At 38.5% G+C, this 26,539-nt stretch overlaps 1 protein-coding gene across 1 annotated transcript in view; it reads left to right on the top strand.

The window, feature by feature from the left end:
* Window positions 1-25,185, top strand: part of jph2 (junctophilin 2) — a 43,231-nt gene extending 18,046 nt beyond the window's left edge. Inside the window, exons 3-6 of the mRNA XM_038306610.1 lie at window positions 15,285-15,403; window positions 19,970-20,937; window positions 22,454-22,554; window positions 23,909-25,185. Coding sequence (XP_038162538.1) covers window positions 15,285-15,403; window positions 19,970-20,937; window positions 22,454-22,534 — 1,168 coding nt within the window. The 3' untranslated portion in view covers window positions 22,535-22,554; window positions 23,909-25,185. The remainder of the gene's footprint in view (window positions 1-15,284; window positions 15,404-19,969; window positions 20,938-22,453; window positions 22,555-23,908) is intronic.
* Window positions 25,186-26,539: the final 1,354 nt, after the last annotated feature.

Genomic DNA, 26,539 nt, shown 5'->3' with positions numbered 1-26,539 from the left:
TTATTTTTCCTCATTAATAGATTATTAATCAATTGAAGGGTTCCTTAAAAAGATTTAGACCAGATGAAACCAAAGAATTTCCACTTGTGTGGTTCTGGATGGAGCAAAATGACAGATGAAAACTTTTTTTCTGATCTTAAAAGCAGAATATTTATATATTTTTTTACAATCTTGGTATAATTCCTGCTCTAAGTGTGTCGCTCTGTCAGCTAAAGGCGTGTTTTAGAGTCTATAATCCATTTAACGATTAATCGATAAATTGGTTGAATATTATTTAAATAATTGATTAATCATTATTAATCCAATTAATTGTTTCAGACTTATAAAAACATTTGCCAATGCAAAGATTAAAGCTTTTTTTTCTTCGGATGTAGAATTATTAACAATATTTATTCTTATGGTCAGTAATGACTGTCTACTACTAGAAATGCAACTTAATAAGAATGTATTTTTCTGTATTTGTAAAGATCAAATTTAAAGGAACTTTTGCAGAAATCTGTAAAAGACTTCATTTGACAAAAATCTTATCTTATTTATAAGGCAGCCATGTTAGATTATAAAGCCCAAGTTAGTAAGAAGCATTCGCTCATTCACATTCATTTTTTTTAATTACACATTAAATCAGTAAATGCACCATATAGTGACGCTTAAAAGTATAATGTTCTTGCCGCAAATGATCTTAAATTGTACTTTTATTGAACAACAGAAACAGAAAAGAGAACTTCATACTCTGAGCTCTGTGAACGCTCCATTGGAAGCTGCTGCTGCCGCAGTGCATGCTGGGACACAACATCCGGAGACTTTATCCGTTCTCGGTCTGCTGTTCTTGTGAGTTGGAACAGTGCTAGGGCTGAGGCTGATGACGTTTCACGAGAACGCACAAGAACACATAGTGAGAAACGGGCTGTTATTTACAGTTTTTCTCTTTCAAATCAATGTTCTATGCAGCATCTAGTCTGAAAAAATTCACCTAGACAACAATAATATTGCACTGCAAAAAAATGAAATCTAAATAAGTCATTTCTTCTTAAAATAAGGGCATTTTTTCTTGAATTAAGGATTTAAGTGAGACACTTTGCCAATAGAACAAGACAATTTACACTTAAAATAAGAAAAAACAATTGCATTGTCTTATTTCAAGTGCATTTTATCTAGATACCTTATTTTAAGAGTAAAAATACTAATTCCATTGGCAAATCATCTTATTTACCTGCTCAAATTAAGGGTAAATACCCTTAATTTAAGACATTTTTACTCATTTTGAGATCATTTTTGCAGTGTGTTTTGTGTTGTATTATTTTTATAATTCCAGCTTTTGTTGATCTCTGCACTGGAAAAAAATCGAAATCTAGATAAGTAATTTTTTCTTTAAATAAGTGCACTTGTTCTTGGATTGAGCAGGTAAAAGAGACATTTTGCCAATGGAACAAGACAATTTAGATTTAAAATAAGAAAACACAATTGCATTGTCTTATTTCAAGTGCATATTATCTAACTGTCTTATTTTAAGAGTAAAAATACTCATTCCATTGGCAAACTATCTAATTTACCTACTTAAAGTAAGGATAAATGCACTTAATTTAAGAAATTCTTACTTATTTATAGAGCGTTTTTGCAGTGTGTTTTATTTAGTTTTCAACTTGAAACTGTGAAAATATTAAAAAGTTAGTAAATATTTAAGTGACAGAACCAAATGATGAGACAAGTTTATTTTTTCTTCCTCTTTTTTACCTTCATAACTACAAACCAGACTTCGGATGTCTGTCTGTGTGCCTGGAAATCGTACTATGTATCCACCGCGCTGGCACTTGTTATAAACATTTTTGAGAAGCGCTTTTAAATCAGAATACTTGTTGCTAAGTGCTGGGCAGCGCTGAGAGTTAAGCTGCGTCATATAAGCAGTGGAGAGATGACACATCTGTTCCTGGCAGAGGGTTTCTCATGCTATGATCCCAGGAGTTGAGGGTTTAAAAATACGAGTCCGACCAGCAGCACAGACCTGGACTCTTCACATGCAGTTGGTTATTCAGACACATCTTTGGACATTGTTCTCTTTTTGTGTGGAGCAGGCAGCTGGGCGTCTATGGGGGTGGGGTCTGTGTGGCAGGACGGGGTGTAAATGACGCACACCGAGGTGGAACGGTCACAGACGGGGCCCTGACTAAATATGGACAGGCACACTCCTGCTGTATCACAATCACAAGGGAATGCAACAGCTGATTGTCCCCCCACCTCCCCCCTCACTATCAGACCCCATCCTCCCTACTTGCAGGCACACAGACTCTTGTTTCTTTTTTTTTTGTGTCTGTGTCACTTCTTGTTTTTTTGTTTTTTTTCTTTGCACTTGCCTAAAGTTGCTGCTGTTGATTCGGACCTGTTGTCGACAGTCTAATCCACGGCAGCGGCTACAGAGCCAGCTCTCCTTGCGTCAGCAGCGGTGTCAAATGGTTCTGTGGATAAAAATATGGCACAGCTCATAAGCGAGGGCCCAGTGGCGTGTACCGCGCCTCACTTTAGTTGTTGGGCTTGGATTACTTCCTGTTCTGCCGATACAAGCTGTTTGTGCAGGCGTCATTTGTTAACGTTTCTCCTCATTTAAACAGAAGTGAGTCCTGCTTTCAGTAAAACTCTGGGTCTGTTTCACACACAGTAGCTCCGCCACTGAACAGGAGCCACTCTGGAAAAATCTAACGACACATGCCAGAATGAGAACATATCTGTCCCCGGCAGCAGGGTCCAGGACAGGGAGACTGCTGCTGGATTACCGGAGAGAAAGAAAAAAAAAGGAAAATAGAAGGAGCAAAGAGTTCACAGGAGATCTTTTGCCACATGTCATTGTGTCCATGGTCAGGACGCTGCAAATATAAATCACTGCTGGATGTACGGGGCCAAGGGACGTACATGCAACGGATTTCACAGCAAATTAAAAAGGTTATGCAAACTCAAAAACAAAAATTTCTGACAAAACATACGAAAAGTTAAAGTTGCACTGCAATTCTTTCATAAAATAAGTGCATTTGTTCTTAAATTGAGGAGTTGAGTGAGACACTTTGACAATGGAACAGATAATTTACATTTAAAATAAGAAAAAACTATTGCATTGTCTCATTTCAAGTGCATATTATCTAATTATCTTATTTTGAGAGTAAAAAAACTCATTCCACTGGCAGATCATGTTATTTACCTGCTCAAAATGAGGGTAAATACACTTAATTTAAGATATTTTTTACTTATTTCCAGATTGTTTTTGCAGTTTGCAAACCAGCACTAAATAATGGGAAAGTTCCAGACCACTAGGGGGAGACGTTCTTCAACATATATGAGACCAAATCATAGAAAATACTACAAATAAACATCTATGAATCACAGACCATTAACTAAATCATAAATTGAATGCCTTCCAGAAGAGATCTGAGGGGAGGAGAGGCTTCATTGAGGCTCTGCAAAGGCTTGATTATTTTTTTGTTAAGAAAAAGTCTGATCATGTTCAACACTGCCTAAAACGCAGAGAACATTGGCAAAAAAAAGTTTGTCTGTGACATTAGATCTATCTAACTATGAATAAATGATGATCTACATATTTACAGATCGAGTTGGTTTCTGATTAGAAAAAATCTCCAGTTCAAGTTAAATGCTGTGCATTTAATTTAGGTTTTTTGATGGGTTTTTGTGAGTTTTGGTTGAATCAATTCCTCCTAAAGGAAACAGCTTAAAGGGAAAAGTCGCTCATAATCAGAATTAAAACTTCTGAAAATTCTTTAAATATGAAATTATTTCACACTGCTCAATAAATGATCAGTGTTTTTAATTCAGAGTCATTTTCATGTGAATGTGCTTTACTGGAGGCATCCATGTTTGTCAAAGAACACTACTGCCACCTACTGGTTAGTGACGTCACGGCGCGGTATCGGCTGTTGATCAAGTCCCAGTGCTGTATCTGGTGTTTGTCACAACGCGCTATTATCCAAGTCATCTTGAAAACATTCTTCTTCCATATGTTGGCTACATATTACGGGTTTTTTCTCTGGCCAGAAGTTCGATGGCAAATCCTCCCTCTTCAAGTTGGCGATCCAACGACCAACCCGTCCGTGGAGGATCAGGAATCAGAAAGGTGGAATAAATTATAATTTTTTCACTTTTACCCGATGTATTCCAGCATCCAGCTGCCATGCACGTGGGCATTGTCAGTTTCACTATAGCTCTGGTGAATTTCAATGGTGAAGTCCTCTGGAAATCTTCAATAATTGTTGTTGATTGCAGATGTGTCTAGTAGTTCCCATTGATTTAGCTTGTAAAGCGGGGAGAATGGCGCTAGGCTTACCGCACCGTGACGTCACTGCTGGAAGATGGCAGGAGTGAGTTTGTTGCTATATTTGGGCAAAAATGGACGCTCCCAGACGCAGTGGTCGCGCCCCAAAGTATTGTTTACTTTTTTTTCCTGATTAATGCTAACTTCATTAAATCATCGCAAACATATTAGTTTTATGTATAAAGCTCAGTACAAAGACACGTTTCATGATGTTTCCTCCAAAAGGTACGAAGCAAAGATGGTTGTCATTGATAAAGATTTATTTTTGTTTTTTTGTTTTTCATGGAAGTGACAAATGCTTTTTAATATCAGTATTTTATCCAAGACTACAATTATAATCTCTAAATGAAAGGAATGTATATTTAAAATGATGTGAAATTTTAGAGGACTGTAGCAGAAAAGCAGGAATTTAGACGGTTTAACCAGTCTGGAGCGAATATTTTTAAAGCTACATCTGGAAATGTCCTTCCTGCTTATTAGTTGATCAGAGCAAATGTGCTGCTCTCCTGCTGGCTGACCATCCCTCTGTAACCTGATTGGACTGTTCCCTTCCTGCTCCACCAATCAGAGGAGTCGCCTCTATTCAAACCCGGTGTTCTGTCAGATGAGCATACCCACAGTCAATATCTGTTTATCTCTTTAGTTTATCCCTTCAGTTTTGTATAAAAAATATACTCTAAACCACCTCATTGGGCGTGTATCACTTTAGTCATTTAAAAAAAAATGAATTAATTACTTTTTGGTGTTTTTTGAAGCGTATGGCGATCACCTTATATGGTTTCTTTACACGCCTGTTGAGGTAGTTTAAAGTCTATTTTTCATACAAAACTAAAGGAATAAACGCAAATCTAACGTCTTGCGTATTGACTATGAGTATGCTGGTGTGATGGGTATGCTGGTCTGACTGGGTATGCTGGTCTGACAGAACAGCGCCTCATGTCATTGAGGATGGCTGTGATTTATTCTGATCAGTTTTCTCTTAGTTTTGTTGTTTAAATGTTTGTTAGTTTAAACTGGTTTCCTTCCAGGTTTAGTTTGTAACTCAGTGTTTGCTTTTGTCTTTTTCTTCGAAAGTCTTACCTTTTAAACTGGATACTGAATGAAAGCCTTTTTAATTCACCAATTTGGTTCCTTTGAGCTTTTAATTTGCTGCATAATTTTTGTTTAATCCTTCATTAGATAGAAATAAAGTTAATAAACTGTAACCAATGGCTGTTTTACGGAAGAGGATTAGGGCTACTGAAAAAAAAAAAAAAGTTAACTGATTTTTAAATTTTATTTCAGTTTAACATGGGAAAAAAGTCAGAATTCTGACTGAATTCTGACAATAAAAAAAAGTCAAAAGTCTGAGATTAAAGTCAGAATTCTGAGAAAAAAGTCAGAATTCTGACTTTCTAAGATTAAAGTCAGACTTTTTTCCCATACTAAACTGAAATAAAATCAGTTACCTTTTTTTTTTCCACTGGCCCCAATCCTCTTCCGTACTATTTACTATTTCTAACACCTTTCTTTTTCAAAAAGCTTTAGCGAATTTCTCAATAATTCACTTTTACTGCTAAAAACCATCAACATCTGGTTTAATGTCACTTTCTCTTTTCCCTATTTCCTATTATTGAGCTCAGTCATACATTTTTGTATAAACGCCATGCAATGAATTTACAATCTGATCTATTTTAATCGTCTGTCACAATGTTTAAAGCAATATTTTTTTTTACAATCTCCAAATTGGATTAAAAACATAAACATCAGTTATTCCTGTAGAAACAACATCCTAATAAAATTGGAAGATACGTAGCGATCGTTGTGCTCACCTGCTGGACTTGAGGAGGATTCTTTTGCCTCCATGTTTGTTTTTTGTTGCCGTTTTTGTAGTGAAGGCAGAAATTAACAAGATGTGCCTGAAAACCACACGTAGAAAAGATGCTTTTGCTTTATAGAAAGATCCTCTCTGACAACTGTCGTCCGAAATATTTGTTTCTCTTATTTCATATATTGATTTATCCTATTTGCTCACTATAAAAGTTTTCACTCAATCTGTTTCACCTGCAAGGAAACACAATTCCCCCTCGTGAGGGCGTTTGTAGACCAGACATACTTTCTTTCCATAACAAATCAGATTCTTTCTCAGGTTCATTCATAAAATGTTACTGTTTAACCAAAGTGTTTGTAATTTGTTTTGACTCTGACTACTTTCCAATATTGTAAGTAAGGAGGAACGGATGCTGCCCAGATCAGAACAGGGCTGATTACCAAGCAATAAGTACCGTATGATAAACTGTTCTCTCTTTGCAAAGATAAAATAAAGTGCCGACTGAGTGAAATCCATCAATCTCTGTTTATGTAACTGGAGCAAATAGTTGAATACTTTTTTCCCACTACACCATATAAGGAACTTCTAAATATAATGTAATCGTTTATGGCATCTACTTAATCATATTTTGTTACTTTAAAACAATAGTTTTATATCTTACCATGCTAACAAGAAAAACATTATTTTGAAGTAATTTAATATTATCAGGTAAATGCCAAAAATTATTATTATTGCATACTTTTTTTCAGTGAAATATTTCTATCCCTTCCATTTTTTTAAAAAGATCTGTGATGTTTTCTAAATTAAATTGTTTATGTTTCAGGATGATTAAAAGAGTCAATAACTCTAACTGGGATTTTAACCACAGATTGAATTAATAAATTTTAAAAGCCATTTTTTTAAGGTTAATAGAAGTTTCTTGTTTTGTTTGAGGTCTGCAGATTGATTTGTAAGATTTAAAGCACATGTCGCCTCCTGCTGTTTTCTTTTCTTTGTATTGGACCCAAAAATATGTGTTAGTTTCTGATTGGAAATCATTTCTCAGCCTTTAAGCTGCTGATCACTAGTTGGTTGAGTGAGGGGAGACTGAATGATTGTAGGAGATTGAAAGACAAGAGGAACCAAAACTATTGGTGGTATCGGTATCCTATTTTTTTTATAATTGTTTCTTTTACATGAAAAATATTTTCTGCTTTTTTAATACGTTTTTAACTCACAGCTCCTCAACTTCCTGCAACCTTCTAGGAATATTCACCTATGAAGGAGATCTCATGTTCTGTAACCCCAGATTAACTCTTGGATTTGGATTTTATCACTTTAAAGAATTTTATCACTTTCTTTTTTTTACTGCGGGCGGCAGACCTTGCTCCATCATTGCTTCAAGCCAACGATCGTTTTGTAAATGCAAATTTGACAAAAATGAAATTTTGAAAAACATTTGAACCAAAAAAAAGGTTTGTAGACTTGCTGAGATGCTGAGACTTTATTCACAGCTTTTATTTAAATTTTTGTCAAATCATTTTTTTGGATTTTTTTTAATTTAACATATTTTTTATTCACTGTGTTTAACTTGTGTTTCCCCGATCACATTCGCTTCACTTTAAGCATAACACAAATGTTGCTGCTTATGTCCAGCAGACCAATACTGATCTGTAAAAAGCATTTTGATTAGAATAAAATTTGTTAAAACTCTGTCTGAAAAAAGAAAAAAAGTTGAGAAAATAATATATATGTAAAAAATAAGATAAAATGAAATAAAAAATATTTAGAAAAATAAAATAAAATTTGAAATAAAAACATGTAAAACCTCAAAACTGTTTTTTGGATTTAAATGTTTTTCAAAGAAGTGATTTTCATTTGAAACTCCTTTTTTTGCTAAATTTTTTTTGCGCATGCCTTCATCAATATGCAGATCGTATCCAAATAGCAAACCTATCAAATTTACATATAAATATCTACCATGTGGAAAGCAATTTTCTAAATCTGAGACTCAACTGCAGCAGCACTTTTGCATCTTTTTCAGTTATTACTGCAAAAAAGAGGCGTGAAAAGTAAAACCTGGAGATCCTTTGCACATGTATATAAATAAAAAAAATTTAACCGATTTTTAAATATTTCAGTTTAATATGGAAAAAAAGTCAGAATTCTGATTTTTTTCTCAGAATTCTGAATTTAATGTCAGAATTCTGACTTAAATTTTCCAAAATAATTAATTTTTTTCAAGATGATGCAAAGTTAAATGTGACACTGTCACCATTAGTTATAAAACTAAGAAAATAAAGTCTAAGGAGGTTATCATCCAGATTTGTAAAAAAAAATGTTCCTTTAATAGGGTAGAGCAGTAAAGCTTCTGTCCTTAACATTTTTTCCTCCATTACTTTTACTTTTATACTTTAAGTAGTTTTAAAAATGTTACTTTTTCACTTTTACTTGAGAAAAAGCTTAAGTTAATACTCTAACTTCTACAAAAGTATTTTTAAACAGTAGGATTTATACTTCTACTGGAGTGATAAATATTAATACTTTGACACCTCTGACTATTACAGCTATGATAAAAAGAAGCTTTCTGTTATTTTTCAATCTGCATTCCTCGTCGGTATCAGGTTCTAATGAGAGCTTGTTGCCTTAGCAACGCATATTGGCAGGTACACGCTTTTCTGCATAACACCAGTGTTATGTTGCTGCATGTTCCCTCTTTGTGTTTTAATCATTTCTAAGACAGAAACGCCATATTTATACGGGTGTGTAGATGATGATTGATCTGCAAAGCTTCTTTTTTTTTAAATGGACCAACTCTGTCTCCACAGAGACAACGTAGCTACATTAGCCATGTGCTAAATTACTTCTTACATTTTATTTTCTTCCTCACCTCATGCCCCATTCTCTAAAAAAGCCCTAATCTATACTAATTAATGTGGATCTGAGTGACAATGTTTGTAAAGATGATCCAGAATCAGTGCAGGACACATCAGCAGGGCGGACAATCCAGTCATACCAAACATCGGACGTCTGAACTTAGCGTAGTCTCCATAACCACTGGAATACAGTACGCAGCGCTGAATTGAATCAACTGGACTCCATGGAGGTGGTTAAACCATGACAGACGATTGCAGTGACAGACGTGGATGACAGGAACATCAAGAAGACGAAAGACGAGAAGCTTGAGAAATACCAGGAGTTGAAATTGAAAGCAGAGAAGCTGTGAAAGGTTTTAACTTCAAGTAGGAATCCGACACCGGTGAGAGCTCCAGAGCTCCCTAAACGCTTCCTCAAGCCTTTATCTTACTGATATGAAGAGAGAGTTAAAAATAAAGTAGTTTCTTTGTTTTTATTAATCTTGATGTTCGGTGGGTCTAACATTAGAAGCACTGAGTCTTGTTGGTTGGAGTGTTTGAGATGTGATCCAGTGTCTGATGCATGAAGAAACCATCTGTCAGCATCTTGTTCTTCCACCCATCAACTGTCATTTAAGCCAGCAGAGCAGCGCCATCATGCTTTGGATCTCTCCATCGTGTTTGAAGGCAGCCGTGAACCAATCAAATGATGACTTTTGATCCTGAAGAGTAAAGCAGCTCTGGACTCGTAGTTTGGTGCCAGCTAATTGAGTTCCACTGGGATATTCACATTCAATAGTCCTCAGCGTGTCTTATTATTTACATTTTGGGCTTTGAATGGTTTATTTAAAGGAAAAGTCCAGACAGCAAAGAATAATCAATGCATCATTATTTATACATAAAACTAATAAGTTTGCTGTGATTTAATGAATTCAGAATTAAAAAGTAATAGAATTAAAATTATTTTCGTAGCAGTCACTGAGGCTGGGAGCAGCCATTTTTGCCCAAATGTAGTAACCCCTCCCTCCTGCCATCTTCCAGCAGTGACGTCACGGTGCGGTAAGCCTAGCGCCATTCTCCCGCTTTACAAGCTAAATCAATGGGAACTACTAGACACATCTGCAATCAACAACAATTATTGAAGATTTCCAGAGGACTTCACCATTGAAATTCACCAGAGCTATAGTGAAACTGACAATGCCCACGTGCATGGCAGCTGGATGCTGGAATACATCGGGTAAAAGTGGAAAAAAAGAGTTATTCCACCTTTCTGATTCCTGATCCTCCACGGACGGGTTGGTCGTTGGATCGCCAACTTGAAGAGGGAGGATTTGCCATCGAACTTCTGGCCAGAGAAAAAACCCGTAATATGTAGCCAACATTTGGAAGAAGAATGTTTTCAAGATGATTTGGATAATAGCGTGTTGTGACAAACACCAGATACAGCACTGGGACTTGATCAACAGCCGATACCGCACCGTGACGTCACTAACCAGTAGGTGGCAGGAGTGTTCTTTGACAAACATGGATGCCTCCAGTAAAGCACATTCAAAACACTTACGATTTATTGAACAGTATGTAATATTTTTATATTTAAAGTACTTTCAGAAGTTTGAATTCTGAATATGAGGACCTTTCCCTTTAAGCTGCTTCCTTTAGGAGGATCGATTCAACCAAAGCGGATAAAAAACATTTAAAAACATAAATTAAGTGCACAGCATTAAACTTGAACTGTAGATTATTTTCTAAACACAAACCAACTCGATGTGGTAATATGTAGATCATCATTTATTCATAGTTAGATAGATCTAATGTCACAGAGAAACACATTTTTTCCCATATCTGCCAATGTTCTTGGCGTTTTAGGCCGTGTTCATTCCCATTCATTTGCATCCCAGCCTGAGGTCTTACTTTTTGAAGTTTGCCTGGTTCCTCGTTGATAAATTAATTGTCTCCTGGTACTCTGACCTTCCTCCAATACATGCCTGTTAATTGGCCTTGCTAAATCGCTTTAAGGAGTGAGCCATTGGTATTACTCCTGTATGTCTGATGAACTGTCCAGTGTTTAACATGGACTTGCCAGGAGTGGTCGTGTCCCTCCAATACTTTTCCAAGGTGGTTTTCTCGAGAAAATTACTGAATTTTCTCATTATCTGAAGATAACGAAAGCAGATTTCTTGAGATGACTGATGTGTGTTAAAAATGATTACATTCTTCAATACTACAACAGCGGGAGAGGATTTATAAGTATAAGTCATGGCAGCCATTGTGTAATTCTCTAGATAATCCTGTGTTTAACTTTTAGGTAAGGACACGACGTTGATGTTTTGATGATTTGCTTCCACTTTTGATTCATAAGAAATTAGACCTATGCCTCGGGCGGCTTAGCACGAGTGTTTTCTGAACAGCCCCATTGTTAAACCTGTAACAGCTATAAGATGCATTAACCCCCAAAATGAGTCCAGATTAAAAATTTTCATGAAAAAACAGATTAGTTTCTACTTTTTCCATGCAATCCAATCATCCACCATGACCTGACAATGACTGAAAAAAACGGAAACTATAAATACTGATTATTTGCGCACATGTGGTACTGCGACTGCACAACTACAGGCATGGATGGTATGGGAATCCAGGGCTGTTGGCCAGCCTCATTGATTACCCATAAAGGTTAATCATCTCGTTATCTCAAGAAATCAATAACTGTTTTCTCTATTACTACCCTATTATGTCGTAAACTCGAGAAGGCAAAGTATGACAGCTCTTGGCTTCCGTACTTACTCCTAAAAGTAGATTGTGACATCACACCCAAGAGCATAATGGGATTTATTTAAAGGCAAACAATTGTTTTTACTCGACAGTGAGGTGACCGACTAATGGTGAGCTCACACCGAAACACTAAACCAACAAAACAATCGCCACTTTTTAACGCTATAGCATGACGTTTCACTAGCAATTAGCCTGGTGAGCAAGAACAAAGGCTCCACTCCTTCATTAATCTGCTGGTTGTTGGATTCCTCATAATATGGCGGACCTGGATTTCACATAGCGGGTCGATGTGCTTTATTTATTTTGGAAAGTCCAGCCAAGCCAAGCATTGATGTCTGTGCGTTCACCAGATATTGCAGTGATGAACAAGTGTGGACAGTACCACTACCTCTTCAAGAAGCTCTTTGCTCAGGGAGCCAGAGTGTCGGTCTGTCGGAGTGGGGCTTCAACTCAGAACCTCTGTATTCCAAGCTCTATGCTCTAACCACTAGGCCACCACTGCCCTTTTTTGTTTGTTTCTTTAAATAAATTTTCTCCATATTCTTTCCTTCTAAAAATAAATAAACCATTTGTGTATTTTGTTCATATGTATTAACTAGCTTTAAATAGATGCTAAATATAAGAACTTGTGAGACAGACACCCTGTCTACTTTTAAGGCTAGGCTTAAAACTTTCCTTTTTGATAAAGCTTCTAGTTAGAGTGGCTCAGGTTATCCTGAGCTATCTCTATAGTTCTGCTGCTATAGGCTTAGACTGCTGGAGGACATAGGGACCCCTTTTTCATCATTCTGCTTCATTCTATCTCTATTCTCCCACTCTGCAGAATCTGTTAGTTCAATCTCTAACTTAATGCTTTCTCTGATTTTTCTCATAGTAGCTTCATCTGGTCTGTTCTATGGAAGACCAACTCTGCCATATCTAAAACTAAATACAGAAACAAATAAATGCTCGATAATAATTTCTACCTACATTTATTTGTCTATTTTATTTTGTGGGGCTATTAATTGTATGCTTATTTATTTATTGGGTATTTATTTATTTCAGTATTTATTTTTCAATATGGCAGAGTTGGTCCTCCGTATATTCCTGTTTGGCCTGGAGAGAAATATCAGCTGTGCTGCTCCCATCAACACCTTTGTTTCTAGATGTTGGAGCTTGGCCTGTTTTCCAGTGTAGTCCTGTTTCTCTGACTGTGACTAACTGGATGTGCTCTCTTCATCCTCTGATGAAGCTGGCTCGGAGCTCGTCTGCCTGGCTGTGTGTTTCCTGGACGGGGGGGGGGGGGGGGGGCGCCTGTGGAGCTGGTTGACAGTTGCCTTTTGTATCTATGCTTCTTTTTCTATCTCTGCTTCTGTCTCCTTGAACCCCAGTGGGCCTCAGCAGATGGCCGCTCACACTGAGCCTGGTTCTGCTGGAGGTTTCTTCCTGTTCAAAGGGAGTTTTTCCTCTCCACTGTCGCTACAAGCATGCTTAGTGTGAGGGATTGCTGAAGAGTCAATGAGTCGATGCAATCAGCTGGTTTTCCTTAGATAGAAAACTTTGAATCAATCTGACTGGATGATCTCGTGAACTGGAAAGTGACCTGAGATGACATGATGTGAATTGGAGCTATAGAAATAAACTGAATTGAATTGAATTGAAGAGTTTTTGGAAAACATAGTGGTTAACAATAATCAAAACCTCAAATGATCTTGAATTATGTAAGTATTTTTCAGTGTGAATGTGTTCAAACAATGAGTTTTCAGACAGGTGGAGATCACCTACAGTCTTTCTAATTATTCCAGGGGGAAGCACCTTCTGGGTCTAAGACTGGACCATGGAGCTATATCCAGATCAGTATTCAGTTACAATATGCCAAGTGTCTACAGACTAATCGCATTCAGTAATACTCCCAGCTACTATGAATCCAACAGCAGCAACAGTGACTGTCTAAAGTCGGCTGGTAAAGACAGAAACATTTCAGCAGTTTTTTGAAATATTACCCAAACTGCTGCTTTCAAACAATTTTATTTATGATTTCCGGGATATAGTCTCTGAGGGTAAAGGTAAATGTTATGCCACCCAGCGGTACCTTCTTCCTTAGCTCAGGAGGTTATATCTATTCTAATGCCAGCTGTCACTACCTGGAGTTCTGTCAGACCAGCATACCCCACCGGACGCAGCAGGAGCAGCAAAATCGCGTCTGCTGCTTCATTTTTGCTGCTTGAACAAGTTAGTTCTGACGCGCGGCTGAAGCAGCTTTGCTGCTCTGGCTGCGCGGTGCAAAAGTGTGTCTGACGCGCGTTGGGCGGAGCTTCACTATCCTTTCTCTGCCTTGCAGCTATATTTGCTGTGATCAGTGGGAATAAAGTAGTTTTAATATGTTTTAAAGTGAGAAAATACACCTGAAAACTTAATCATTGCAGTCAGTTCATCCAGATTACCATCCTGCCTTCCAATGTTATTTCTGTCGGAGCCGCTCAGACTCCCACATACCAGCGGTGCACTGTCAGTAGGAATCCCATTCAACAGCAGCCTCTGGCTGGGTCGCCTCCTCGCGGTTCACCGCGGCGGCTGGTAGGTGTTTTTTATCAAAATAATCTAAACTGCAGGCAGCAGGATAATAAAAGCCAACATATTCTGTCGGCAGATTTCTGCATTTTAAGTTAATTTATGCGTCAATAAACTGTTTCAGAGGAGCGATCACAGCGCTCTGTGTCATCAGCAATGTGTCCGTCTCCCTGCCAGCTCCCAGATCAGCTTCTCTGATTGGTTGACACGGCGCGTCGAGCAGCAAAAGTTAAATTTTTCCATCTCGAGCAGCAGCGCGTTTGTGGTGCGTTGCGCTGCTTCAGCTGCTCAGACGCGCTGCGGGACCTTTTTCTGCGCCTTGACGCGCGTCAACCATTGACTTTGCATATAAACTAGCTGCTCCTGCTGCGTACGGTGTGAACGTAGCATTAGTCGGATTTGCGTTTATCCCTTTAGTTTTGTACAAACAAATACATTTTAAACTACCTCAATGGGCGTGTATCCCTCTAGTCATGTACAAAAAAACTATTTATGGTCAGATTGCAATACGCTTTGAAAAAAAAAATTTATATATATATATATATATATATATATATATATATATATATATACATATATATATATACATATATATATATATACTTTGAGGAAGTTGACCTCAAAGAAAGAGGTGTTTGAGGTCTTCCAAAAATAAAAGCCAAAACATTGTGAAACAAAGTCCTAAGCCTTTGTGAGGGAAATTCTTTTCAGAAACCTGAAAAATCCTATCTGAGCCACACCAGTAAATTCTAGAAATCTAATAAAACCGTCTGGTTATTTCTTGCAGTGCTGATTTTTACCTCAGACTGAGTTGATAAATCTTGGTTACTCTGGCCAGGAAGGTTCTCATATGTGAATATTCCCAGATCTGTGCTTCAGTGCAATTTATAGCATAATGTTACACATTAGTTTACCAACAATAAATTATGTTGAAGCTATCGAAAATATTAATGCGTGATAAAAATAATTTTCTGCCACTGATTCCCATTTGTGTCTTATCTCTTGTCTGCAGAACTGCCCATGCAAAGGGCAAGTCGGACGGCGCTGAACAGGCTGCCCAGGCCTCCAACAGCGAGTCCAGTATTGCCAGACTGGTTGCCAAAGAGCTGTCGCCTTCTTTCTATCAGCCAGGTCAGTAGATACCATCTCTTATCTACTCACTAACTATTTTTCAAGTCATAATTAGCTGCATTAGCCGAGTTTAGCACACTTGACATGTCAGTTACTTTCAGTTCCACTTTGTCGTCACTGGACGGAATTTTTACAAATAAAGGTATGTATAACTGTGAAGTATAGAAAAAAAAAATCATGTTTTGTTTTTCTTCGTCTGAAATGAACATAAAAAGGTTTGTGTTCAGGTTTGTATTTAGTACTGATGTTCAACTTAATGCTGCATCCATCTAATCAGAAACACACATTATGTGGTTCAAACTGTCTGGGTAATTATTTTAGTGCAACAGCTTCACAGGGAAAAAAAAGACACTTGATTAAAAACTATATTTACTTCATATTTATATCCTGCTTTGTAATCCAGGGCAGAGAATTTAGCAGCTTTGCTCATGGGTTATTTGTTAGCTGTGGGAAAGCGGAGTGGGTATCCTCTCTGCCCTTTTTGCTCTAACTTCATGCGGGGCTTTTGGGACAAGGCAGCTGCCTGTGAGACGCGCTGAGGGAAGCAGTGAGACAGCAACTGTAGTATGATTGCTTTATTAAATGCCTCAGGTAACATTGTGCTTTGGAGTGCGGAGCGATTTTTCAGTTGCTATTGCTTCAGTTACTCGATATTGGAGCTGATATCTAAAGTGGGTATCCAATCGCAGCATCTCTAACTCTGACTGTCCTTTAGGCTCAAACCTAACGAACATGTATGGTGGTTAAGATTCTAAAGTTAACCGGGAGTTTTTTTAAACCAAAAGAGATGAGGTATTGCTAATCTATTAAGAACGTGCATACCTCCTTGACACTCTATTCTGTTGTCAAGGTATATACTTGGTCTCTGCTAAGGTCTCACCAACAGATAGTAGAACCTAAGGTCTAAAAACAGGAACATCCTATCCAGTCCATGGAATTGGATCAGTTTCAGTACAGCCGTGTACCCCCCCACACACCATCCCACACAAACACACAGCCATTCTCATTCTGCTATATGTAGTGAGGACCATGTGATGAATTAACCTGACTCCGCCAGATGGATTTGCTCCGCCTATCCATCTGGAAACCTTCCGTTGAAGTAATTTTGGGAAGGGGCGAAAATACTGGTTAGCTGATTGGCCTATGTTGGTGATATACGGGCCAAATAAACCAATCAGATCAACGAAGCATATGACGTACTAACAGAGCTACGACGAAAACACAACCACAAGCCAGGCTACTCTTGCCGAAACCAGTCGGGAGAAGAGCAAAAACATCTTTTCCTCTGAGAAAAGCCTCCAGAGCAGTGTTTTGCTCTTCTTTCAGTGAAGAAATACTCTGTAATTCCGATAAAACTTGCTCGATAGCCACGCTAACGCTAGTTTCATCGGCTGAAGCCGCCATGTTCTTTAGACTGAACTGTCGTGCTTCTCGTTGCGTCACACCTCAACCCGCCTCAAAGCCAACGCTGATTGGACGTTCGTTTGGTGAACGGCTCCAAATTTTCTTTAACGGAGAGTCTCCAGACTGATCTGCGAGTGAAATCTTGAAAGCTCGCGAGATCAGGATGGTCTCACGAGGCTAGTGATGAACCCCTTTGACTTCCATTGATTTTCAGGCATTTTAAACCCTTTCTATAACCCTAACCCTATAACTAAACCTAATCATTACCCAGGCATACTTCACCCTAACCTTAACCCACTTCACACCTTAGCAATAAACCTAACCATTAGCAAAATAGCTTGTAAGGGCTAACAAAATGTCCTCACTTTGCAACAACTGGTCATCAATCTAATGGTGAAATTAAAAAAATTGTCCTCTATAGACAGGCTAGACAGGTACACACACACACACACTGATACAACAGTAAAGGAGCAACCCAGGAGGCCCCAGCTTTTCCCTCTCAGCAGGAAGCTTAATAAGACGCAAATAGACAGTCAAAGACAGAAACTGCCAGCCAGCCTTCTGATGTTACTGACAAGGTCTGCAAATAGAAGGATGAATGTTTTAATGCATTCAATCTACTACAAAGGTCAGAGGGAACCTTTGGACCGGTTTCTCTCGTTGATACTGGGCTCAAAGATGCAATAAAAACCAGGGCCGGGTATCGATTTATATTTCAAGAATTGATTTATTCCGATTTTCAAGATCAAGTTCTTCTTCTCAATCCAGTTGAATCGCTGCATGGATTGATGGTTTTAAATACATTTTATTAGCCTGTAACTGAATAACATGGCTGTGCAGTTATGCAACATATTCATAGTAGTGTTATATTGACATTTAAAAGCAAATTAATAAAGTAATCATGGATAATGTGAGGAAAATGGTAAACGTATTTTTTAAACTGATCTTCATTTAAATGAGTGGATCTTTAGGAATGAATGAGAATTAATTTAGACTGGGAAGAACTTTTTTTTTTTTAAGAACCCTCATTAAAATTGGGATTAAAATCTTTCACAAAAAAAAAGCTATAGCTTAATAAAAAATACCATCTACTTTTAACAGTTTTAAACAGTAGCAAACAGAATTATTCAGTTTCCCAAACATTTGGAACAAATGTTTGGGAAACACTAATAAAACATATTTATTAGTGCTGTCAGTTAAATGCTTTATTAACGGCGTTAACGTAAACCCATTTTAACAGCGTAAATTTTTGTATCGTGTGATTAACGTTCTTTTTGGCCTAGCACACTTTGTAGTTTTTTCACATGCTGTTGCAACAACCAGTAACGTTAGAAAAACTCCAACACCACTCCGGATCTAGTTAGACCGAAAACAAAACATCAGGCACGCTGCAACCACACTTGGGCCATTAAAAGAGTTGACGTTACATTTTGAGTGGATGGCTAGCGTGAGACGCCGAAATGGATGCCGATAGTATTCTGAATGGAAAGTTTTCTTTTAAAAAGTTGCCAAATGGTTCCATTGACAAGACCAAAGTGATCTGTGTGTTTTGTCATTGTGATCTGAGCTATCATCGCAGCGCGACCAGTCTGAAATACCACTTAATGGCCGAGTACTCAGCTGATTCCGATTCTCCGCTCCCTCATCAAAGCCAGGTAACAATGGATGAGTTCAGACAGAAGCGCATGGATACTTTAACTAAGAATAAACTTACTGCAGCTATAGCTATTAAATATTAAGCCATGGTTTAACTGCACTATAGGCTGAGTCCTAGTTTACATTACATGTGCACTTTGTAATTTAATTTTGTATCGCCCTGTTTTGATCCCTTAAAAAGGGCTGTTGAAGGGGCTGTTTCTGTTTCTATTTTTTTCACCCTTTTACTAATGGACATTGTATTACATTGTGAGAGAGATTACTGCTCCAAGTGAAAATGTTAGAGTTAAATTGAACACTACAGTATGCCAATGTTGTTTTCAATAAAAAACATTTGCATAAAGCAACCCAATCTACTTTTTCATATTCATAAGAGCATTAAAATGAGAAAAAATAATGTGACACAGAAATCAAGGGACTTTTAGAATAGATAAAAATGTGCGATTAATTGCAAGTTAACTATGACATTAATGTGATTAATCGTGATTAAATATTTTATCGTCTGACAGCACTAATATTTATATTTTATGTTTGATGAGTCGTCATTAATGTTATAATGCACAATAATGTGGAACTCAGACCTAACTAAAACCAAACATTAGAGGTCATCAGGGTGAACTCAGCACTGAGCAAACCAGCCACTGATGGGTTCCAGGTGTGTCTAATGCCGCTGCTGAGTGGTTTCAGGTTAACATCAAATCAGAGTCAAATCTAATGTCATTCATTGCCATTATACAGTACAATCCAGTACGTACACCTAGATTAGAGAGCTTCTCTTATTTCAGCGCAAAATGTATCGCTAAAAAACGAAAAAGGACATAGATGTAAAAAAGGTAATAATAGATTCAAAAAGTCGGGCTTCGTTCCTATGTAATTCAATATGACTTCCACACCGTATCCATCTGGAAAGCCACCTGTAGAAAGTGTTTGCAAAAGGGAGGGGCATGTAGTACGAGGCACAAATCTTGTTATTTTGCTAATTTTTTCGCAAAGAAATAGAGGTGGTTCGAGCTAAAACGTGCCTCTTGTTGACGCAATGACATCATACATGTCACTGCATTTCATTGCCCGAGACATTCCCTCATCTATGATCGTAAATGGCCCGTACTTAAACCCTTCATTCAGTCATGCACTCATAGGTGGTTGTTTGAGAACCAGATTAAGAGCTTCCAAAGTCCCTCTTTGTATTTTTTACTAATTTTTCCTTGAAATCAGTCTGACCCCAATAATGTCATTAGTTAAATTGACGATGTTTTGCTGCTGAACACATGGAAAACTTGTAGAGCACATGCCTCTGTTATGCGGCCTCGTCTTCTGTATGTTTATAAAGACTGGTGTAACAACGGGAGCTCATCTGGAAGCTGTTGTTACCTCAGGAGGATTAGGCCATAATGATAAATGTTGAATGTTTTAGACTAAATTTGGTCCCCATCCCACTTTAGATTAAGTTGTTTATCTATTAAGGAATTGGCCTTATTTTGCTTTTTTATATTTCTCAATCTCTAGGCCCTGAGTACCTGAAGAAGAGGGCTTTGCTGGAGGCGGTGGAAGACGGTGAGAACCCAGACACTGAAATACACGAGCCCCTGCTAGCAGAAGAGGAACCTCTGCTTGCAGATGAAGAGCCCCCGCCAACACCACCTGAGAGTCCAATACTAAATGAACTGGCTGGTCTCATGCCTGGCTCGTCTCCAGCCCGAACCCCCTCCCCGAGCCCCGCCATAATCAGCAAGGAGGACCCCAAACTCCTTGGTCCAAGAGCCTGGAATGAAGACAAATCCATTAAAAGTACCAGCAGTAAGGGTAGCGTCAAACCTGGCAGTGTGCCTAGCAGTAGGTCCATCACTCCTTCGGTTTCAACTGCTGCACATAGCCTGGCTGCAGCTGAGGCTAAAGCAACCTCTGGTAGTCGTCAACCGTCACGCTCCCCGAGTCGTCTGAGTAACAAGATCGAGCAGGGCTCAGACTTGGAGATCAAACCACTTCAGAAATTTGACTCTGAGGCAATGTCTCCAGATGTCACTCCAGCTGTTCCAGAAATGAATAGCTTAAGTTCACCTGATGAAGAAGAAACGGCTCCCCCTCGTGATACCAACATACCCCCCAAAGCTGTGACCCCTGAGCCCAAAGCCCCCGAGGCAAAAACCGAAAGATCTCTGCCGGTCCCTGAGCGACCACCATCCACCTCTGAGAGGAAAAGGCCATCCAGGGAGGGGAGCCGGCCAGGCAGCAAAGCAGAGACAAGACCAATACCAAAGCGGCAACCGAGTCCAGCTCCACCTTCCAAACGACAACCGAGTCCAGCGCCGCCTCAAAAACGACATTCAAGTCCTCCTCCACCTCCAAAAGCCATTGCTAATCATGAACCTAATGCCGTTCCAAAGGCAGTGGAAAACAAAGCGGCATTTGCAAAACCAGCAGCTAGGTTCCTGGTGTCGAGTAAACAGGGAACGGCAGAGTCTTCAGACCTGGAGGTGAGAGGGTGAAAGTTGTTTATTTTAAACGATGCAGCAAGAGCATGGCTAAGTTAGAAGAGGGTAAATGACTGCACTTTGTTACACCCAGAAACACAATTAGACAAAAGCAAGACAATTCAGTGCTGCACAAAACAGAAAAACATGCATTGCTAGAAAATAAAAAAGAATAATAAAATGAATTATAGAAAATTTTAAAAAGTTGGACTACAAACTTTAAAGTCGTAGAGAAGCGGCCGTTCCAACGGTTGCATTTCCGAATTCTCCCGAGTGGTGCCCGACTTTACACGGGTGAATAAAGTGAATGTGATTGGTCGTTTATCAAGGGGGCGGGACTGTTGTGGCGGAAGGCTTGCAAGCAGGTTCGGTTGTGGCCGCTTTGTCAGAAGCATCTTGCTAACCAGTTAGCATCTTAGTGCTAGTAGGTTCCCAATGGGAAATTCCATTGGGACCAAGTAGCACTAAATTGGTGACTTAGCAACGACGCTGTCAAGGAACGCTATGGACAGAGGAAACATGCAAGAGGAGGAGAGTTTAGTGTCGGAGGTCGTGGATGAGTCTCCTCTGTCATCCATTTTTTATTTAGAGGAGGAAAACAGAGACGAAGATGTTCTAGTGAGGACGCTGGCAGTAGCGTTCTGGATCAGCTGCAGCTCTAATCTACTTTCTAGACAGATCTGAGAAAATACCGCTGCAGTGATTAGTTCTATTAAAGATTAGCGAAACAGGAATTAGTTTATCAAGGTCCTGGTGAGACATTAGGTCTTTAGGGGATATAAATGAAGTGAATTTTGTTACCTTTTTGTTGCAAGCAAAGAAACCCTTTTTTGAATGGAAAGAAAACATGGTAGATAAATCATTATTTCAAAAATATGCAACCCAAAAAACTTTGAATAACTTCTTTTATTAAAAAAGGGCTTCCGAATAACTTTGTTGTCTCAGATTTTTTCATATTTTGTTTAAATATATTTTTCATATTTTGTTTTTTTACATTTTATTGAAGCAGATGGTATGTAATGTCGCCTGCTGAGATGCTAATGTTTAGCTGTGTGTCGTCTGCATGGATGTAACTTTAGCTGTTTATTAAGATCATAGGTAGGGTGAGCGTGTAGATAAGTGAATAGGAAGTGCCCTAAGATGCACCCTTGGGGAATGCCACTTGTGATTATAAATATATTTGATTTATAAAGTTTGTAATAACAATCAAATATGAATTGTCTAGGTGGTCTTGCTATATAGAAGAGGAATTATTTTGAGGAGGTTTCATATTTGCTCTAAAATCTAAACATCTATAAATTGCCTCCTGTCTAAAATAATCCCAACTAATTGGGAATATTTAGCTTAGCATTATCCCCAAATGAATGTGCTTTGGTTCAACGCTTGATAAAAACCTGCTGGTCATTTCAGTAATAAGACACATAACACAGAGTTAACCCAGGAAACTAAATCTAAAGTTATTTTTCAGTTTAAATGATTGCAGCAGCAGCAAACTACTGTTCTTCTCCTTCCTCTCCAGGGCCCAAACACCATCATGGTGTGTATGGTGATCCTGCTCAACATCGGCCTGGCTATTCTCTTCGTCCACATTTTGTCCTGAGCTGTTTTTCACCACATCAGGTAAAAATAACCATCTGGTTTCCATGGAAATGTTTGGTTTAAAAAGAAGCTTGTGGCAACGACTGGATGGACATAACATTAGCCAATGAGATGTTAGATTTAACTGTTTTCTGTTTGTTTTTTAATGGAAGGTGGCTTAAAATCCTGATTCCAGAATTTCCCCATTATGGGACAATAAAGGAATTTTCTATTCTGTTAAAAAGGCAAATGTTCAAAATGATTATGCAAGTTTGAAACCTGCAGGAGAATGTTAATATTTAACATTTTTCCATATTTGGGTTTGTTTTTTTCTGCTACACGGTCCATAGTTGTTGAGCAAAACCAGGATCTTTCATGGTAACCAACCCATGAAACATTTTTCTTCTGGTGGAGCAAAACAAAAGTGCTCAGAGTCTCAGACGCTCAAAAGAATAAGCTTATTTTTACAACATCTATTATTGCAGATTTGTTTTCAGATTAATATTTATTCTGTTAATATTTATTTATATTTAAAGCAAATCTGCGTAACTTTTGACTTAACTATTAACCTAGAGATATATTCAGGGAGGGATTTTGGTGCGTATCTTTGCGCCAACGGGCTGCTTATTAAAAACTCACCTATTTAATCTCAGAGGGTCGGCTCCATCACAGATTGGGTCATGTGACCCAGAGCGCTGCTTTCCAGCAGTTTGATTTCTCCTTTATACGTTAGAGTTAACTAAGCTAACAGTTGTTGTTAGCCAACAAATTAGATTGTTACTACCCGATCCGTCCTGGAAGCACGATCCGTCCTGCTCATGCACGAACAGAATAATAAGATCCGGATCACTGAAAAACTACGTAATAACGGTACTGAAAATACTTATTCATATACTTAAAACATTAAAGGATGCTACACTACATCGTATAGAAAATATTTAAGACTTTTCTCGAAGAACTGGATACGTTTCACATTCTCTCCATCGTATTGCGTGACGTCATCATCGGACATGCTCAGAGCAGTCACAGTAATATTCGAACCGCTATTTAAGTGTTTTGCTTTTGTTTGTATTTAGAATACGCAATATTTACGCAAATACAAAAATATTCAAAAGGAAGCAGATATGCAGCTCCAATAAAACACTGTAATTTTTGACCCAACTGTTAGCTTCTCTTGAGATAAATTTAAGATTTACTGCCCGGCGGGCAAATGCAATGAAATTTGTACTCTCCCAACAATAAAAACGACTTGCCCCGGGCGATCGGGCGATGGTTAACATCGAGCCCTGCTGGGGGTAAGCAGCTGCCTTCTGTAACTCTAAGCAACTTCTCTGACAGCATTGATACCTGCATTGGACATTTCTTTCTGGATGTGAACTCATTTTTTCTGCTGCAGGTCACAGGTGGCGTTGGACCCTGATGGCGTCGCTCCTCCACCTCATGGACCAGAGATCAGACACACCACTGACGGCTGGCGGGAGCCTCCTGCTGTGGGTTTGGGTTGGTGTAACTGTGAGAGGTTCTGTGAAGCTCTTGTTTTTAGCAAAGCGTTTTTGGGGGGAGATTGAAGGACAGTGGCGAGCTGACGTGTGACTGTTGCTTTAAAGTTGCTGGTTTAGATGGTAGAGCAAGTCTTGGAGCTGGGTTGGCCTCCAGAATTCAACTTTGTCACAGCGTGTCACCAGGGTGCTGTCGTTTTTGCAGTATGGGTTGTCCTACTTTTAATACACAGAGTGATCCTCACCACCGTGAATCAGATCAGCACACGCCGCCTCGACGTGCATGCTTTTATTTTGGTCACTTCAGACGAAGGATGCCAAAATCTCCAACTGACCGAACGTTGACTCTGGTTCGCCTCCACTCTGCCCTCATAGAGCTTCCTGTGGCGGAAAACTTCTTCTGTTTTTGACGATTTTGTGTCAAACATCTAAAAAGGTTCTCCTCATGCAGAAACCACACTTTTATCATGGATAACATTACCGACGTCCGACAGAAAGGCCACAGGGATTTACTGTATGTGTGAGTTTTTAATTCTGCTGCTTTTGTTGTTTGTTTAAGGAGGAAATAAAAGGTAAAGAAAGAGAAAAGGGAGTAATGATGATGTTTGAGTGTCCCTGCTGATGCTTTTGTCCTGCTTGTCCTTGTGGAGTCGCTCTGTTTTCAAACAAGCTTCCAGGTTATGGTGATGTCTGCAGAATCATCTAAAAGCAATCACTGTATGTTTTTACTAAGGGTGCTGAAACTGTGCATTGGTATTCCTGCAGCAGGTTCAGAATGATCAATATGTCTGCATTGTGTTTAGCTTTTACAGCCAAATATTTGTATGCAGGGGGTCATTTTCTGTACTTTTTTATTTTTCTGGTTGTGCATCTGTTCATCTTTGAAACAATTCTGCTGTTTTGCTTTTTCTCTTTTAAGCTAAAAGATTTACGCCACCCTAAATATTAAATTTATTTACCTCACAATAGTTAGTTTGAGAAAAAAAACACAGAAAGATTCTTAACTCCATGTCTTACAGTGAAAAGACTTTTTTTTTCTTAGTTTAGGAGGTCGAGAAGAAGTACTTACCTGAAGCTGATCTGCCTTTGAGTTTGATGGTGTTGTTGTTGATGAAGGAAAAAACGGCTAAAAGTATTTGCATTGAAATAAAGATCCCATCAAAACATGAATGTTGATGATTCTTCCGTTGTTTTCTTTATTTTTTTGTGTGTGTGTGTGATTTTTTTTGTTGTGATCAGGAAATCAAACTCTAAACTTGAAGAATTTTGTTAAATTTGTCACCTAAACGTATGTGTTTTTAACATTAGGATCTGTTGTGCTCTGGTAAACAAAGAAGTTCTGTTTATACTGTGTTACTCATACATGTTGAATCCAGTCTGCTAAAAGCACTTCAAAGTATTTTTAAACAGCAACTGTCTGCCAGCATGCATCACCCTCTGTTCACCCCTGAGACCATGATGAATATCGCTTTATTTTAGGCTGTAGGTCTCCTCTATGGAAGACCCTTTCTGACAAAAATATCCAGTTTCACTGCATTTTAAACTTGGAATTATGATTTTTTTTTTTTTTTTTTTTACAGATTTTTACAACTCTGAAACTCTTGCTGTTTTAAGTTTCAGTTGTAAAGCTCCTAGCACCGAGATGTTACTTTTTAATTACATAATCTTAACTTTAAAATGATGATGGATGGCAAATATAAAAAAAAAACATTCATCTCAGATCTATGCATGGAATGTAGTTATTTGTTCACAGCTATGCATGGAGGTATGTGCAACAGACTGGTGATCTGTCCAGGAGGGTGGACCCCATCTTTCGCCCACAGACAGCCGGAAATCAGGGTTCCCGCGGGTCCTTAAAAAGTTTTAAAAGGCATTGAATTCCTCAAAATAAAACTAAGGCCTTAAAGGAATAGTACACCCAAAACATGATTAGCCTTCATTTTCTACTCACCCCCATGCTGAACAACACTCTGCAGTACTTTTTTGATATCTCAAATGCATCTGGAGATCTGGGAGGCTTCTTGCTGTCTGCTGACATTCAAATAATGGAGGTCTATGGTGACCGAGACAGAAAGGTCCATAAAAGTCCACAAAAAACGTGTCAATATTCCTCCATACTGCTCGTCCAATGTATTCCAAGTGTCCTGAGTGGGTAGCGTCCATCATTTACTCGAAACGAAGTCATTTAGAATGTTTTTAGAGCATAAACAGTAGTGTATAGGATTTCCTAAAAGCGCGTTCACGAGTCTACGGAAACCGCGGCAGACCAAACCAGATGAAAGTGCGCATTCAGCTCGGCAAAGAACTCATGCTCTTCCTCAACACTGAAGTCCTCAGACATTTTTCTTTCGTTGTTTCTTTCTTTGCACAGGTAAACAGCACATTTCTTCTTCTACGCTTGCATTATTGGCAGAGCAGACGCTGAATGCGCACTTTCATCTGGTTTGGTCTGCCGCAGTTTCCGTAGACTCGTGAACTCGCAGGCGCGCGCCTTTAGGAAATCCTATACACTACTGTTTATGCTCTAA

Source organism: Cyprinodon tularosa, unplaced genomic scaffold (assembly GCF_016077235.1).
Source record: "Cyprinodon tularosa strain WSP-4 unplaced genomic scaffold, ASM1607723v1 ctg587, whole genome shotgun sequence".
Classification (NCBI taxonomy): Eukaryota; Metazoa; Chordata; class Actinopteri; order Cyprinodontiformes; family Cyprinodontidae; genus Cyprinodon; species Cyprinodon tularosa.
The sequence above is the reverse complement of the archived record's forward strand: the minus strand, read 5'-3'. Positions and strand labels throughout refer to the sequence as shown.